This window comes from Oxyura jamaicensis, chromosome 5 (assembly GCF_011077185.1).
Source record: "Oxyura jamaicensis isolate SHBP4307 breed ruddy duck chromosome 5, BPBGC_Ojam_1.0, whole genome shotgun sequence".
Classification (NCBI taxonomy): domain Eukaryota; kingdom Metazoa; phylum Chordata; class Aves; order Anseriformes; family Anatidae; genus Oxyura; species Oxyura jamaicensis.
In genome coordinates this window covers 62,810,473-62,827,849 of record NC_048897.1, presented here as the reverse complement: position 1 = coordinate 62,827,849, position 17,377 = coordinate 62,810,473, and the positions used below count along the sequence as shown (strand labels likewise).

Genomic DNA, 17,377 nt, shown 5'->3' with positions numbered 1-17,377 from the left:
ACCCAAAATGGTCACAGACCCTGCTCATTGTATGGAATAACAATAGTTTTTTTCTATTTGTCTGTAAAGCATCAAGCTTATTATTGGCTATTGCTAAATAGTTATTGATAATGTCAAAGGTTAACAAGATTCAGAATTTTTTTTTTTGCATTAAATTGTTCCCCAAAATATATGTTTATTGGCTCCTATTTGTTTGTATCCATAGTAGTAATTAATTCACACTGACTTTTTTTTTTTCTTCAGGGTATATCTTTAATGAGTTCTTCTAATTTCATCTTTAGCAAACTTCACAGAAGCTAGATATTGCTTCAGCTTTTTGACAAAACCCCAACAAACCACTTAATTATTAAAAAGTTTTGTTTACAGTCCAAATGAAATGACGGTTTCAAACAAGGTCACATAAGTTCTCAGAGAAACTGCATGATCTATGAAAATATAATGAGTGCAGTACATGCTAATAAACTGCTCAGCATCATGTAGTTTTTTTTTATTATTAGGTTAAGCTTCCACAACATGAAAAGAACACTCAGTGATTAAAGAGATAAAAAGAAACACTATTAATGAGGAAGTGTTATATCATTTTATAATGAGGTGTGAATTAAATATTCAACAGAGACATCAGCTTCAGAATTGTAATTGTTTTGATTAAACATGCAAATTCAACTATGTTTAAATGCAATTGAAAATAATTTACTAGAGGATGTGGATTTAAAAACACATAAATAGAAATGGAGATTCTTTGTCTAGTAAAGCATTTTCCAGAAGTGAGCGGAATTTGCTTTGAGAAGTTATGATAAGATTAATGTAGGCATTTGTAAGGGTGTCACCCATCTGTGGTCCACACTGCAGGCTGTGCAACTGCTGTCATTACTGCCCTTATTTTGATGGAATGAGTGATGGATGATAGCACAGTGATATTAGGGCTTATACCTTTAAAAATGCTTATGGAATCCATTTGGTGTGTTACTGCTTCTGCACCTGTCCCACTTGTGCTGTCCCACTGGTCTGCCACCTGCGCTGGTCTTTTACTCCTTTAGCAGAGTGGAGGTTGCAACTGTTGTGTTGGGTCATGACTTGGTTCTCTCTGCAGTGCTTTACATGTCTTCTGCTTTCCTACTTTCTATGCAAAGAATGTGTTTCTTGTTTGCTCTATGGGGCTACTTTACCTTTGCTGCACGTAAATTCACACAGATCTAAGGTCAGAGTTATATTGCACATGTAATGTACCTTTAGTAAATTAATAGTAAGCAGTGCTTAGGGCTGGGACAAATTATCCTTTTATGCTGCAACAACTAAGATTTAAAAGGGAGGTGGTTTTCTACCTCCCTTTTTCAAATAGATTCTCTGTATTCACCTAATGTTCCTATTGTCTGCTACTTGCTGTACTTAGTTTAGGTCACAGGCTCTGCTGATTTTAGTTTTTCAGCATCATGCTAGTTGCCTTGGCACTGCAACTGTCCCTTTACACCTTGCATTTTGGTATGGAATTTCATCACCTTTTGATAGTGATAAGGGAACCTTTTCAAGAGGAAGAAGCTCTCTAAGCCCTTCTTGAGGATATTCCAAATATACAAACCTCCTCAGGAAATTCAAGAATAAAAAGCTACTTCTAAGGTACTCTATCGGAAGGGAACATTGAAAAAACACAAAATGGATTGTGAGTGGTCTTTGAAAGGCATTTGTTCTTCTTCTAACAGATTTTTTTGTTTTGTTTTGTTTTGTTTTGTTTTGTTTTGCAAAGGAAACCAACAGGAGCAGAACTTTAAGAAATTCCTCCAACGAAAAGCAAGCTTTCTGCACTGCTGAGGCTCTAGCAGTGATGTTAAGTACTCTGACAGATAAGCAGTCCCTCATACTGTTAAAACAAAACAAGAAACTTTGTAAGGACTTTGCCTTAAGACAAATCTGAGCCTTGTTGTAGTTTTGAAATCAGTGCTTTTATGGAATGAAATGTGAATTGCAATTTATTGTATCATGATGATGAAAGTACATGTTATTTTGGCACATGTATGTATGTTTAGGGATTTGGCAGGAAACTGGGACTATTGCTAGCAGTTTCCACCTCTTGCTACCACAGGTAAAAGATCTTCACAAGCAATAGGAAAGGGCGCACTGTTTCCTTTTAACCACAGTTTAGGAAATTCATCAAGTTCCTTCCTTACAATTTTTATGAGTGGTTTTGTCATTAAGTATTACTGATCAAAGGGGCAGTATACTTAAAGGCATAATATTGAACTTCAAATCATTGCCTATTGTAAAACAAAAGAATTTGTTAAAGCTCTTTTATCTTTAGACCTCCTGCCAAAGTCATTGGTGCTAGCTTGGAAAACCTTTACTAATTTTAAAACTTTATTTATAGGCATCACATAAAATAACAGTGCAGGGAAATGGGAAGGGTATTATTCAGTATACTTGAAGCCTGAATAAAATTTACTAATGACAGCAAAAAACTAGCTGTGGAATTCACAGGGGAAATGTGTGAAGGTATGAGGAATTGACCCCTCAGTTCATGTTCTTAACTAACTTGACAGTCTCTTGTCTACAAGAGTTTTAATAGATGAAAATCAGACCATTGTGCAAGTCTTTGATCTGAGCTGAGTCTTTAAGAAAATATATTTCTTAACATCATTATTTTTTTAATTAAAAACTGTCTTTCCCCAAAAGGTATAGGGTTCAGAGTATTTAATGATTCTATCCTATACACTTTTGATGTGAGATTTATACCTTATCTGGATGTCTTTAAAATCATAGTGTGTTGGATGGCTCCAAGCATCTCCACAAATAAAGGTCAGACTGAAAAGTGCAGTTGGTCTAAGGAAAGAAAGAAAGAATTAATAGGCGTTCTTGGCCTAGCTGCAAGATTCCCTTATTTCACATATAATCAGGGAAGAATCAAGAAAAGCTAATGCTTTCTGTAGCAGTCAGTTATTCATGTTACAGTGTTTAATATTCATATATCCTGCTCAGTGTAGTGCTTAGTATTTAGAGTAGTAGGGCTAGCAAAACCCCTTGTTCCTTGCCTGGAGATTTTGCATGTGTGTTCGAGTCAGGATTCCAGAGTCCATCAAGATTCCAGGAGAGTTTCATGCCATTTGAAAATCCCACTTTGATGTCTCCGTACATTTCTTTGCAACTGGTTTCTCCCCAGGTGCAATGAAGCATTTGGAGAAAAGAGTTTTCTCATCATACTGTAATCCCATGGGCTCAAAATACTTGTGGGAGAGAAGGGTACTATGGCTTGTCCTTGACCATCAGAGCAAGTCAGGATTGTGCTTTCTGTCCTTATTAAGTATTGTAACTCCTTTCACTCTGCAAATACCGTGCAAGGCTTTGTAGCCTACTTCTAGGGTAGCACTTCTTGTTTAGTGCTGTAACTGCAAGCTCTGTATACAGTAGCATTATTTATGATTTGCATATCATCAGATCACATTTGTTTCTCCTGTATTGCTCTATAAAAAGTAATTAATTTAAGGAATTTTTCTCATCACGATATATAGAAACTACTAGCTCTTACACAGGCAGATAGTGATAAGACAAAGGGGAATGGTTTTAAACTAGAAGAAGAGAGATTTAGATTAGATGTTAGGAGGAAATTCTTCATGCAGAGGATAATGAGGCCCTGGAACAGGTTGCCCAGACAAGCTGTGGATGCTTCATCCCTGGAGGTGTTCAAGGCCAGATTGGATGGGGCTTTGGGTAACATGGTCTGATGGGAGGTGTCTCTGTCCTTGGCAGGGAGGTTGGAGCCAGATGATCTTTAAAGTCCTTTAAACTCATGCCATTCTATGATTTTATGATATACTGCTAGTCCAGTTTTGGTGTATGTGAATCACATTTTCATGGATTGCAACAGATTTTTGCTCAGAAATAATAGGATTTGCTTTTGAAGCTGTTCAATACAACCTGTGTGATCTGTCAGCATCTGTATTGATAGCTCCTTCTTAGCATTAAATTTTTAAGTTAATCCATAGTTCTTGCAGAGTAATTAATTAGTCTTTGGAAATAAAGATTGACAGTGGGTGTCAATACAAGGGGGTGGCCACCAGATTTTATTTATTAGAGTTTATTCAGGAACTGGGTAGTTCTTATTTACAAACTGTATGGAAGACTTGGTCAACTCGGGGTGTTTTATGAAAGCACATATGCTTTCATTATAAAGTCAAATTAGATTTTACTGACTAGTGAATCTGTACTAAAATTACAGATGAATGCACTCTTTGCATTTTCAGATTCAGGAAAAAAAAAAAAACAGATATGTGGTAATACAGCTTCTTATAGACAGTGAACTTCTGGCTGAGCTTGGTGTCAAGATGGCATTCAGACCTAACTGAAAATCCCACAGAAGATTTGGTGTTAACATGTTGTACTTGGAGAGAGGCCATCCCTATTTAAAATGAGCAAAGGCTAGGCAGAGTAGGCAGGGCATGTAGTATGTGAATTGTGTTGACATAGGCTAAGTTATGACCATCTCTACATCTTCCTTGTCTTTTATTAAACTAATTTAAACAGTGTACAATGAGTAACTCTGAAAATTTATAGTTGGATGTCAATGCTGTACTGAGAAGTAGCTTGGATTGCAAGCAGGCATTGAGTGAGCAAAGACTGATAATACTTCACATTTAAACTTTATTAGGAAATATAGCTGAATTTAGAATTAAACCATTGAGAAACTATTATTTTTGTTAGCTTGCAAAACTGGATTGCCCACTTTACATGAAAATTAAAAAGAACACAAATGCTGTTTCAAGATTATTACTTATTCCTGTGACAGATCAATGGCCTATTTCTTTTTAGATATTTATGAACATCTCAGTTTCACTTTGATGTTGGTAGTGATTAAATTTATGTATTCTTACAGTTTTCCAAGTTAGGGACACAAGACATGCTGAAGTCTTTTCAGCTCCCTTCTTCACTGTACCATAGGTCCATGGGATAGCTGATCTTCCAGAGAGCTTTGAAAATCAAGGCTCTATCTCTTCTCCCAGCATATGCCAAATGCAATTAGGCACTGGTTCAGAAAAGGCTTTGTAAGCATTCTGAATCCATGCCACATTTTCTGGTCTCAGGAGCTGCCAAATGTCTAAATGCTGTATTCAAGCCAGATGTCTAAATATATAAAATGAATGACTGAACAAAGTGCCTCCTTAGTAGAGCATATGCCTATAGGGCAGACACACCTGAGAGGTCTGAGACCAGCTCCAGCTTGTGAACTTCTGCCAACCCACATCCCTGAGCACTGGGAAGGACACCAGATTATACACTCTTGGATGAGCTGGACAGGAAAAGTAGCACCTCTCTTTCATTTTTTGCTATTTTTGTATATGACACCAAACCTCAGGAATCTCTGCTAGCAGTATCATAAGACAAACTCCCTCATTCTCATAAGGCAAACTCCATGCTTACTTTTCAGTGCAGTATGCCTATCTCTGGGACACTGAGGGACTTGTTCAGTAGGATCAAAGAGTTTGAGTACATACAGGTTTTCATGTGAACAGCATCCATTAAACCATTAAGAATCTGCTGCCTTGATCTTTTTAGGAAATTCACATAATACGAGATGCACAGGAAGAGAACTTGTATGTAAAATATTTCAGCTACGTCACTGACTGTTAAGGCTTCGGATGTTGTTTTCTCTTGAAGTGAAAGCAGAGAAGGAAATCAGAAATGAATATAATACTCATGATAAATGTTATGGGCATTAGCTCACTGTGATACTGGTCAAATCTGAAAAACACTTGAGTGGGTACACTAACCTACATTATAAGTGTATTATCATTTGTAAGGATAGTGTGTGTTGAAATTGTTCATAGAACATTTTCACTAGATAATCTTCCTAATCTTTTGCACTCCTCAAAAGAACTAAACTTAATCCTTTCTGAGCTATGTTTACAGGAAAGCATAAAATGCATATATATGATCTTAAAAATTCCATTGGTTTAGTTTCTTTGTAATGTAAGGCTGGCTAGCCCCAGATTCTGAACATTGCATGTATGTGTTGAGAGGGACTGTGCAATCTAAGAGAAATACCTGCAAGGCTTTGAAACTTGAACCCAGATGCTTTTGTATTTGGATGCCTTATAAATAATTTTATTAATAATCTTGAGGATAGCTAAATTTATCCCAGAAAATTGTGATGGGTGGCTAATGTTAATATACGAATTCTGTAGTAAGGTAAGTAGTGGTAATAATTCATGGTAAGGGAAGGTAATAATTTTCTCCTCCCACAACTGTCTAAAAACACCACTGGCAGTGGTGTAGGGAGCTGTTACTAGCAGGCTGTCCTTTCTCTTCCTAGGTGTGGCAGTGTGGAGGGAGTGTTGAAGTTCTACCTTGCTCAAGGATTGCCCACATTGAAAGAGCACATAAACCGTACACAGAAGATCTAACTGCTCATGTCCGGAGAAACGCACTAAGAGTGGCTGAAGTCTGGATGGATGAATTTAAGAGCCATGTCTATATGGCATGGAACATACCCCAGGAGGTAAGTCACAAAAGCTTTTGTTTGCAAGCTTTGGCCTTACAGCCTTTGGGATTTGGTTCCTACTCTGAATTTTGATTTTCTGCTAGGAATTTTTTGTTGTTATCTGTATACACGTATAAATATATGTCTTAGGGATAGACATAAAATATGTCTCTGCAAATATGCTTACATATATACATACATTCATAAATACGTATCATATTCTAGAAGCAATTCCTTTGTCTGCAGGTTCCTTAAAAATGAATTTCTTGTCAACCTCACTGACAACTGTGCACGGAGACTAAATTTAAACTAGTCGTTGTAGAAATGTGAAAAAAAAAGAAGCATCAAATCCATCTTATACATCTTATTTTGAATTTGTGTCTCTTACTTACAATCACACAGTTAAAATTCTACCAGATTTTGAAGGGAAGCTACTAAAGGGCAAGGAGTGTTAACATCTATCAATACAAAAGTGGTTGTATCAGTTGTTGCTATTATTTATTAAATGGAGGTGTCCTGACTGCCAATGTATCAGGAAATAAGTCTTTTATACTAAATTTTAGAACTAATTTGTTAAACAAATGAAATATAAATGTAGTTTGTGGATTGAACTGATTTCTTCAGGTCACCAAGTCTGTCAAGATGTTTGCATGCTAGAACTTGTACTGACAAAACTGATTTCATTTATAGTTTCAAAGAGGAAAAAAATGTATTCTTATTTTTTTCTTCCATGTCCATTATTTTTCAACCACAATTGCACTAATAATTGCACTAAACTGCTTAAATAGATTGTAATGCAGATTATATTCTCTTTTCATTTTCACAATGGCTATTGCTGTCAAACAGCAGTGCAGACTTAAAAGCTGGAGATGGCAAGTGCTAAATCAATTTTTAACAGTGCTAACCTCTTCTGCAATGTGAGGAGTTGTCTTTGTTGCAGGGAAAAATCTATTAATACATGTATCTACAGAACCAAGCATAAACAATCTTAATTTTTATTTCTTACCGCTGTCTAAAACTAAATAAGCACATACATAGCCACATATTTATTTAAAATACACTGGGAAATGTCTTATTTTTCACAACTGAAGTAGGCCTTTAAAGCCTGATTATACCTATTACCTAGTAATTGCTACAGGATGTTTGTAGACAATATGGGACCTTTATGACCATCAAAGGTTTTCCTGTCAGATGGGGTATACAATTTAGAGGTGAGCCCATTCAAGTGCTGTTCATCCAGATTCCATCTTTTGCCATATGGAAAATTGGGAAAGAATTCAACAAACACTGGGACTTTGTTTTGTTCTGACAGTCTGATGTGTGCTCAAGTACCCCAAGTCAGTTGTATAATTCAAAGCTGTTTTAATCATCTTTGTGTTCACTGCGTGAGTCCTGGTGCCAAGCTTTGGGACTTTCTTTTCCTTTCCCATGCTAAATTTTGCCAGTACTGAACTGATTCTAGAGCAGTAGGAATTCGGCATGTGTTTAAGAAAGGCTTCTGACCTTTTAAAGGGAAGAAGAAAATATAGCACAAAACTACACTTCCAAGCACTGTAATTGAATCAGTCGGTATATAAAGAAAATTAGTGTGAGTCTGCTTTTATACATCAGAGGGTTAGGAGCAATGCAGTATCTGGCTGGTATAAAAACATCATGAGAAAGGAGTATTCAGTGTAAAGTTATGTAAAAAATAACTTACATCTTGTGGGACACTTTTAATACAGACTTCCGTTAGGCAGGGTCCAAAGACACGCTCTGCAAAAGGCTGGATGGGGATGGACTAGGTCAAATTCAGATATTGGACTGGGTAGCAATATTTTTGTTTCATCTTTGCTTGTTTCAAGATTAAACTAAAGGTGAGATGCAGAAGAGAGAAAATCTTCAAAACAAACATAGCTTAAGCTGAGTCAAAAAAGATGTCAAGACACGATCGTGAGAGACGTGCAGAGGACAGATGGATAGCATGACTAAATACAGTTTTACAAGTGGATAACTACAGGAGTAATTCTCTACCTGGAAGCAGATGAAATAGTGCGCTGGTAATGGACTGAGTGGGTCATTGAAATGTAGTTATAACAGTCGGGACTTTCCATAAAATATGTTATTCCAAGATGTTAACCACAGGGCCTGTTTTTTTCCATGGAAGAATTCCCAAATCTGTGAAAAGCCCCGTGATCCAATGTTTCCAAAGGTTTTTGTCTTTAAGAGCTAATAATAATAAAGGGAGTTTGACTCATCTGGCAGTGTGAAATGACTGCCCTCTTGGGATCTCTGTGTGTGGCTCTGAAGTACTGAAGACTTCTAATGAGGATCTCAGATACCATGGTGATTTCTGCATCATAACTGCTTAGATAAATAGATTTGGAAAAGCACTTAAAACCCCAAGGAAAGATTTTTCAAGTGTCAGAAACAAGAGCTATGTTCTGCATGTGCCCTCCCCTATGTTTTTTTTTATTATTTTTTTTTCCCTCCCATTACGTTCTCCACAACACACTCAGTTGTTCCTGGTATTAAAGCCAGTGTGCCATGTGTAAGCTGTTTTCCATTTCCAGCTACATGGAAGGATGTGATTACTGAGGCCCCTGATGCCCTTTCTTTCTTCATACAATAAAATGTGAAGAAACAAACATTGTTGCATGCAAAGTTGCATGAGAAAGGAGCAGGGATGCAATGGACAAATTTAGAGGGGAGGGTGTTTTTTTTTTTTGTTTTTTTTTTTTTTAATAAATATCTTGTGGCTAACAAAATCTTTGGGGTATTTATGGCCCAGCAAAGTCTGATGTTTAAAAGAAAATTTATTTATCCTGTGTTTTGTTCCGAGGCAGAAGTGGTGGAGAACAACGTAGAGCAAAATGTCTTACTTTACTTCCTGTCAAACATCAGCCAGGGATTTGCACTTAGATTCCTTTCTAAAAATTTCTGTTGCATGATTTTAATGTGATAAAGTATTGATTTTTTTATACAGGGACTTTATGAAACTCACGTTTTATGATCTACAAAGAAGTATGTCACATTAAATTAGGTTAGCCAGAAATGTAAAGGGGAATAAAAATTGGGGGAGAGAACATTCTGCCATTGCTTCTAACAAAAATATCAACTTCTCTTTTTACATTACCATAGAAATTTAATAAGTGATATTTCAGAAAGGTGAGCAGAGCTTCTGCTCTTTCCAGTGAAGCAATAAACCCAGACTTCAGAAATGGCCAGAAAATGTAATATACTAATGATTAGGCCACAGTGGGATGCCAGCAATAAAGGTGTTTCCAGGGCAACTTGCTACCAGCTCCCAATTGCTTTTGGATTTGGAAAGTGCCAGGAAATTAGAGAACAACAGTTATATTCGTTGGAAGCTAGGTCTAAACTCCACTGAATTCAGTAAGAGTGTTTCCATTGAGCAGAGCAGACTTTGAAACAGACCCCACCATGGTGACCTATATTGTATTTGGTAAGGGCACTTTAGAATGTGTGGGTAACACAAACACTCTGTGGCCAGCAGGTGGTGATTGTCATAGGTCGTGGTCATCTTTGCAATGGGGAGAGACTCTGGGTGATCAATGTATACAGAAGAAAGTGTATCACTGATGTGTTTCCTACTTTTTCTGTTCTTTATGTGCAGGACTCTGGAATTGATATTGGTGATATTTCTGAGAGGAAGGCCCTGAGGAAGAAGCTCCAGTGCAAGACCTTTAGGTGGTATCTTGTCAGTGTGTATCCAGAAATGAGAATGTATTCAGATACTGTCGCCTATGGGGTGGTAAGGATCTTGTTTACATTTCCTATTTTAAAAAGGTGTTGGGGACAAAGGGAGTAATCATGGAGGTAATTCATGAAGACAATGCCTGGCTCCAAGTAAAATAATGAGATAAACTTGAAGTCACTAAATTATTCATTAGACTGGTTAGTTGACAGGGATTGCTGCTCTGCTGTAGTTCATGCTGAAATACTCTGTACACTGTCCTCATCCCAGATATTTTTTTCATTTTGTTCCATGGCTTGCATTCCACTCGATATTGAAAGCATGATTTTTTAGGCATATTGGAGATGTCAGTTGGAAGGATTTCAATCAGCAAGTGAATTAACAAAATAGGCTCAATATCTCAACTGCAGGCTACTTAATATTGTGGCCAGAGCCTCAAATGTTTCTATCTTGGGATTATCATTGTCATTACTTGTGTGACATTAGTACCCTTGTCTGTGTTGAAATCATGCTTGAGTTGCATTGTGCTAATTAAAGCAGAGACAATTCTTGCCCCTAGAAAACTGGCAATCTAAACAGAGAGGACAGATGTGCATGACATGGAAGATGAATGTAGTAATATGGGCACATAATAAGCTAGTAGAGTGAGGATGTTCTTTTCACATTCTCCATCCAGTATTACATTCACAAAAATTTATTTCTGTGAATTCGATTTGTTACTTGTTTGTTTGTTTGTTTTGCATGCAAGTCCCAATTAGGAAATGTAACCACTAAGAGTTGTAGTTACATTTCATACAAGTGAAAGATTTTGTTTGAGACATTTCTCCCCAAAAGAAGTCTGAGTTCTGCAGTTTGCCAGTGTGGCTCTGAGAAGACTGTGAATGTCCCCGAGAGCAGAAGCTCTTTTACAGCAATTAAAGTGATTATATGCCTCACAAAGTCCCATGACCCCTTTGATGAAATGATTGTGCTGACTTTTCATACAATCCAAAAAGAAAACACTTCCAACAAAGGTTTAGGCCATTGTTAAATGTTAAAGTACGTGATGGTTAACTTCCAAAATAGCTCAGAACAATGCCAAAATCAGACCTGCGTGCAAGGACCCTCTTGCATTGACTCAGTGGTACCATGATCATTATTAGATGGTGGTGCAGAGTTGCCTGAGGAGAAGGAAGTATAGCTGCTGATAGGTCCATGATTCTGCTTGCAGGTATAGATTAGATAAGGTACTTGTTGCATAGTCTTAGTATTAACACAGCATCATGTAAAACAAAATGAAAGACAGTGAACAGTCACCCTATGATTTTATATTCTGCCAAGACTTTTTCATCAGCCCTTGAAAGCTTTTGCTGGCTGTATGAAAAACAAAAAGAATCAGAAGAGTTCATTACCGGAATACTGAAATCACTGGTCAGCAGAACATGCACATTTAGGTACTGCATAATAAAACACATGATCCGGTCTTTTGTCTGTAGAACATTTGTAGCCTCATCAACTAAATAAGATGTGAGGATTGATTTCATTATTTGTACTACCACAAAAGGAGTGGTGGACAGCTGTGGTGAAGTATCTGTACAGGTAAGGGGGAGAGTATTTTATGAAATACACAGGCAGCTGTTTTATGAAGTGCTTGTATGAAATAAAAAGATACAGTGCCCCAATCCTTATACTAAGAGTTCCTGAAATTTCTTGTCTTTCTTCATGTCTGCTTTCCTGTTCTCTTGCAAGTCTTAACATGGAGAAAGGTGTGATATTTCAAAGAAAGTCAGCTGCTTGCTGATTCTTGTAAGTGCTTCTATTCACGAACTGTCTTGATTTCTTTTTGTAGAAATACTAGCATTATCATTAATTTAAAAAGTAAAAATTACAAAAGCCATCTGAATAGGCATTGTTTGATCATCTGGAAACAAAAAGCTAAAAATTGAGATATTTTCTTCTTGTGTTGCTCAAAAGGACTGAAATTAGGTATTGCAATATCCTAGCATGGTATTAGATTAAACGTGCAGTAATTAATTTTGCCAAATATAATAGAATGAAATTATGCACGGAAAACTATATATATAGTTTAAATGTATGTAGCCTTTAATTTAAAAACATTGTAGGGTGACTTGGTTTGGTGGGGGTTGTTTTTTTTTTAAGATGATGCACGTGCATTTCCATTATTCTTAACTATTTCTCTTGAAATATCCACTGGATACCAATTCCAGAGCTCAAGGAAGTAAGTATTTGGGTTACTTTCAACAGTTAACAGTACACTGTGTCCACAGAGGGAAATAATTTGTTTACTTTAAACCTGCAGATTTGGCTCTTTGTTATTTCAGTGGTTGGGACTAGGTCTGGGAAAATAAAAGTTTCTAGAGCTCTTTTTCTTCTTAGGTACTTCAGGTATGACATAATTAGAAAAATGACTGTCAGTCCTGACAATACTAGAACTTCCAGATCCCTCTGTCAGGAAGAGAATATAATACAGTAGCACTGGCAAAATACTAGTCTGAGAATCGAAGATTTGAGGATTTATGAATTCTGCAGTACATTCAGAGTTAGGAGAAAGCATCATAAGTGGGGCCAAAAGTATATTGTGTTGGGCTAGTTCCCTGATTCTAGCTCCATGTTTGAGATAATTTTGCAAAATTTCAAAATTTCAGTAGCATATCTCTGTATACTGTAAGGCTGTTAAGTTTAAGAGGGAGCAAGTGGCAGTACTAATTATTTCTTTGGGGGTTTTGTTTGTTTTTGTTTGTTTGTTTGTTTTCAGTGGGGGGGACTGGCAACCTGATTATATTTTGGGTTATAATTAAGTCTTGTTAGTCTAAAAGTGCATATCGAGTTAATTTTGGGTTGCCACTTAGCCATTAGATCATGGAAAGGGATAGTTCCTAAGAATCTTGTGACTGTACAAGAGGCTAGTATGTGGTAGCTTCTACATGGGCCTCAGATTTTGAAACAAGTCTTGTAGTCATCAGGCCATTGTCTTTTATTCCCAGTTTTCTGTAGTGTTTATTTCTCTAGAAATATTTTATCTTAACTGTAGAGTTGTTGTTTGGGAAAAGACTTTGAGAAATGCAGTCTGGAAAGCTCCTGTTATATCTTTGTTTTCAAAGGGGTCTAGCATTTTGTTTCTTCTTCTGTAGTGCCTGATCACTGGTACTGCTGCTGTTAGGGCTAAGGTCATGTTTCTTTTTACAGTTTGGGACCCTAAAGTCTCTGAATCTGTTTTACTGCTGGGCCAGCCCTTTAAGATAAGTCAAGTTGGCCAAGGCAGATGTGTTTTGCTTCCTTTATCATGGGAATTATTTTGGGAAAGGTTATAATATTAGGGTTAGGACAAGCGGTAGAGTTTGAGTTTGTGGAAGAGGTTTTAAAAAGCTAAAGCCAGTTATGGATCCAGGCTTGAATAAATAAGGCTTGTATTTATCATTGATCTGGATAAAGAGTGTTGACTAATATCTGATTACGATTAGAGTCATGGTTGTGGTTATGCTTAAGGCTAATGAATGTAAAGATTAGAGAGAGGAAACTTCACTTAATTCTTGAAGCTTGCACCTAAGAATAAGGCCAATATTATCATAGAATCATAGACTGCTTTGGACTGGAAGGGACCTTAAAGATTTGATTTGCCCTTGGTGAAGCCATGTTGGCTGTCACAAATCACCTTGCATTCTTCCAAGTGCCTTAGCGTAGCTTCCAAGGGGATCTGTTCTATGATCTTCCCAGGCACAGCAGTGAGGCTGACCAGTTGGTAGTTCCTAGTGTCTTCCTTTCTACCTTTTTAAAAAAAATTGGTGTGATCTTTCCCTTTTTCTAGTCACACATTGATATTGAGCGCGTATTTTTCTCTTTGATATTGAGATTTGTCATGTCTGTTACCGAAGTTAGTTAGGTTTGGAGTTAAGGTTTGGAAACCTTGTGAAGATGAGTTTATGTTGATTTTATTCACTGCCTGACTTCAGTCTCTGTCTTGTCCAGTTCTTACATACCACTGCACTTTTGGATTTCCTTTCTAAGCATATCTATTTATTTTTCTCAGAGAAGGTCGCTGTACGCAGCTGGCAGGACTGCTCAGGCTCTGATGGTTGCAAACTACATTGCCTCTTCACTCACTCCATCAGTTCTCTTGTGTTCTCTGAACCAATCTTATACCACTGAACTAACACCTTTGTACATGCCCATGGGTATGCAACCCACATCTTTGGCATTACACTCTACAGAGACCTTTTAGCCGTCTGTGCTCTATAATTTAGCACTTCACTTACAGAAAATTCTGTCTCAGCATTGCATAGGTAACACATAGGGATTAGTGAAGAACCAGGCCAAGTGCTTTGCAGTCCTTTCATGGCTGGATTGCTGTAGAAGGGTTAGTCCTGAATAATGTGAAGAAGAGCTAATGTATACCAATTGGCTAAAAGTCTCTTAAGTGTCAGCAGAAAGGATTTTTTGAATTATTTCTAGAAACCAAAAGAATGTCCTGAGTGATTCTGAAAAACAGTTTTATTAGAGGGCTTTCTCCTGTGTTTAAATCTCCATCCATACTCCTCCGCTACCTTCAGACCGTTTAAAAATATATATATATAATAAAATAAATAAAAAACTAACTCTTTTGTATATAGCTTGTACCTTAGAAGCATAATTATTCTATAAAAATATTTAAAAACATATTTATAGAAAAAATGATTGTACTCTGAAGGCTTTTTGACATCTACCCTCCCTGAAATCTTGTGCAACATTATTGAAATCAGTAGCATTGAATTATCAACACTGAAGAATTTAGTCCAGGTGCTTCACATATCTTCATTTTAACAAGTATTTTTACTTCTGCATATTTCAAGTACATACAATTTTATTGAAAAAAAATGAATGCAATCATACTTTTTTTTTTTTTTTTTTTCTGATCTAAGACTTGCTTGATCTCTTTTTGTTTATTTTAGCTGCAGAATTCCTTGAAAAGTGATTTGTGCCTTGATCAAGGGCCAGACACAGAGAATATCCCAATCATGTATATCTGCCATGGAATGACACCACAGGTTAGTTTGTCTAATGATGTTGTTTATTGCTGCTGCTTTTTCTAGACTGTGTAAGAGGAACCATCATGTACCTGTCTGTCACTGTTTTCCTGCAACAAAACCTCCGTATGCTGTTTAGTATCTCTGTTACAGAAAGCTAGAAAATTAATTCTGCCCTAAGTTAGGAATTACTGACATATTAGCACAAAGAAGTTTGTTTATTCATTCTGAAATAATTTAAGGAATACAAGAGTCAGCATTAACACAGTTTTGTTGATAAAAAGTTTTCATTTCTGATCTGTATGTGGTGTGTGAATGACAATGCATTTTAAAATACTTTATGCACATACATGAGTGTATTCATAGTTTATACATTATCTGAAACATCTTTACTTGATATGTTTACTGTCTCATTTTCACAAATCTGAAATGTACAGCCCCCATCTTCACAAATGTACAGCCCCCATTTGTGTCAAAGAACAAAACCCAATCATCAGATCTCTTTTTTTAAAGCTCCTTTTTTTCTTTCTCTGCTGTTGTCCTGTTACTCGAGTATGTGCCAAAGGCCAAAATTACCAAAGTCCTTCTATTTTCTTACACAACATTAGTATTTATTAACTTCCAACAAGAGGATAAAAGCTTCCTGGGCATAGGTGAAAGCGTTTCTAGGCAAATCCTGACAGTAAATGTAACATTTTGCATCATCTAGAATGTGCTTCTTAAAGACAGATGTGCAAATTATATAACACTGAAAAGTAACATAAGCAAAAATGGCATATAAGAAAATGTATATATTTGTGAAAGTGATTGGAGCCTTTGAAAAATCCTTCCAGTTTGAATTATTTTTTTCTTTGACAACCTCATTTGCTTTCTCAAAAAGGGCTCTATTGTGCCCTACTTAAATAATGTGGTTTTAGCGATGGAATTGTTAACAAATGATCCTAATATTTTAGATATAAACTTTGAGCAAAAAAGTAATCTTGTCCCCTGTACCTGGATATCTTACCTGGAAGCATGAATTTTGTAAAATGCAGATGAGATTCTGTACTTCCTTGCCAAGTCACATATGCTGTAACTGTGTTTTGTAATGACTTCCTTTGTGAGGGCCTTTAATATTGATCACTAGTGACATCATGTTTGAGTAAGTTATGAATGATAAGGACAAAAATAGCTGAATATCCCATCCATCAGACTCATTCATTTCCGGGGCTGTGGCTTGTCGCATAATTACGTAGTACCCACTGTTTGCCTCCAGGATGTTTTTAAGCTAGTCCTAGCGTATGTAATTCACCCAGAAGCCAGAGCCGTTATTCTAAATCTTTTGGGAGGGTTCTCTAACTCTATTCTGGCGTATCATCTGTGATGGTAACACACTACAGTAATAGTTATAAAATCCAACTAGAAATTTTAATTATAGTTAAGAGTCAAACAACAATAACAACAAAAAGTCGCTTCAGTAAGCACAGTTTAGTATTCACCAGATGAAGAACTACCTTTGAATGTCAGCTGAAGTTCAGGATAAGTGAGATAGTGATGAATAAATGACAAAGGGAAAAGGGACAAGGGAAAACTCTGTTGACAAGATTCTGATCCTTTCATAATTACAATATGAACTGTGTCTCTTTCCCATTACTATATATTTTTTGTAACAAATGGTGTTTAAAAAAAAACAAAACACATGAATATGGTACACATACAAACAAGATCAAGGTAATGAGTGAAAACTGTATGAGCACAGTCTTTTCTCTATGTTACAGATTACTTTAGAAACAGGGAAAGCTCTAAATAAAATATTTCTCATACTTCTAAGAGATATCCATTGCACATATAGAATCTCTTGTTAAAGCAGAGATACAACCACATGCATTTCCTCTAGCATATCGGAAATATTTGAATAAATATTCCATTTAATCTTAGTGAACCTGCTAGTGAATACAAAAGATACAGATAAGATGTTAGTTGTATTCTAGTAGTGGTGAAATGCTATATAAAGGGGATTACTTTGCTCACTTGTCAATCCTTAAAGAAACAGGTTAGTCAAAAAATTTAGTGTCATGGTTCAGGAGTGTTTGTATGACTGAAGGTTTTGGTGAAGCTGGTATTAGCTCTGGTGCAAAGCTTTGCTGTCACAGCTATACCACTTACTGTTTCAGAACTAGATCTGGCTGCCAAGATCTATTCCCCCTTTTCCAGTTTAAGCTGCTGTTTGTAGTTATT

The 17,377-nt window shown here is 36.5% G+C and overlaps 1 protein-coding gene across 2 annotated transcripts in view; it reads left to right on the top strand.

Moving 5' to 3' along the window:
- GALNT18 (polypeptide N-acetylgalactosaminyltransferase 18) overlaps positions 1–17,377 on the top strand; it is a 230,451-nt gene that overhangs the window by 170,020 nt on the left and 43,054 nt on the right. The window contains exons 8-10 of one of the 2 annotated variants that reach the window (XM_035327671.1): positions 6,296–6,481; positions 10,080–10,217; positions 15,086–15,181. In XM_035327671.1, coding sequence (XP_035183562.1) covers positions 6,296–6,481; positions 10,080–10,217; positions 15,086–15,181 — 420 coding nt within the window. The remainder of the gene's footprint in view (positions 1–6,295; positions 6,482–10,079; positions 10,218–15,085; positions 15,182–17,377) is intronic. The other variant, XM_035327670.1, reaches the window with a different exon arrangement.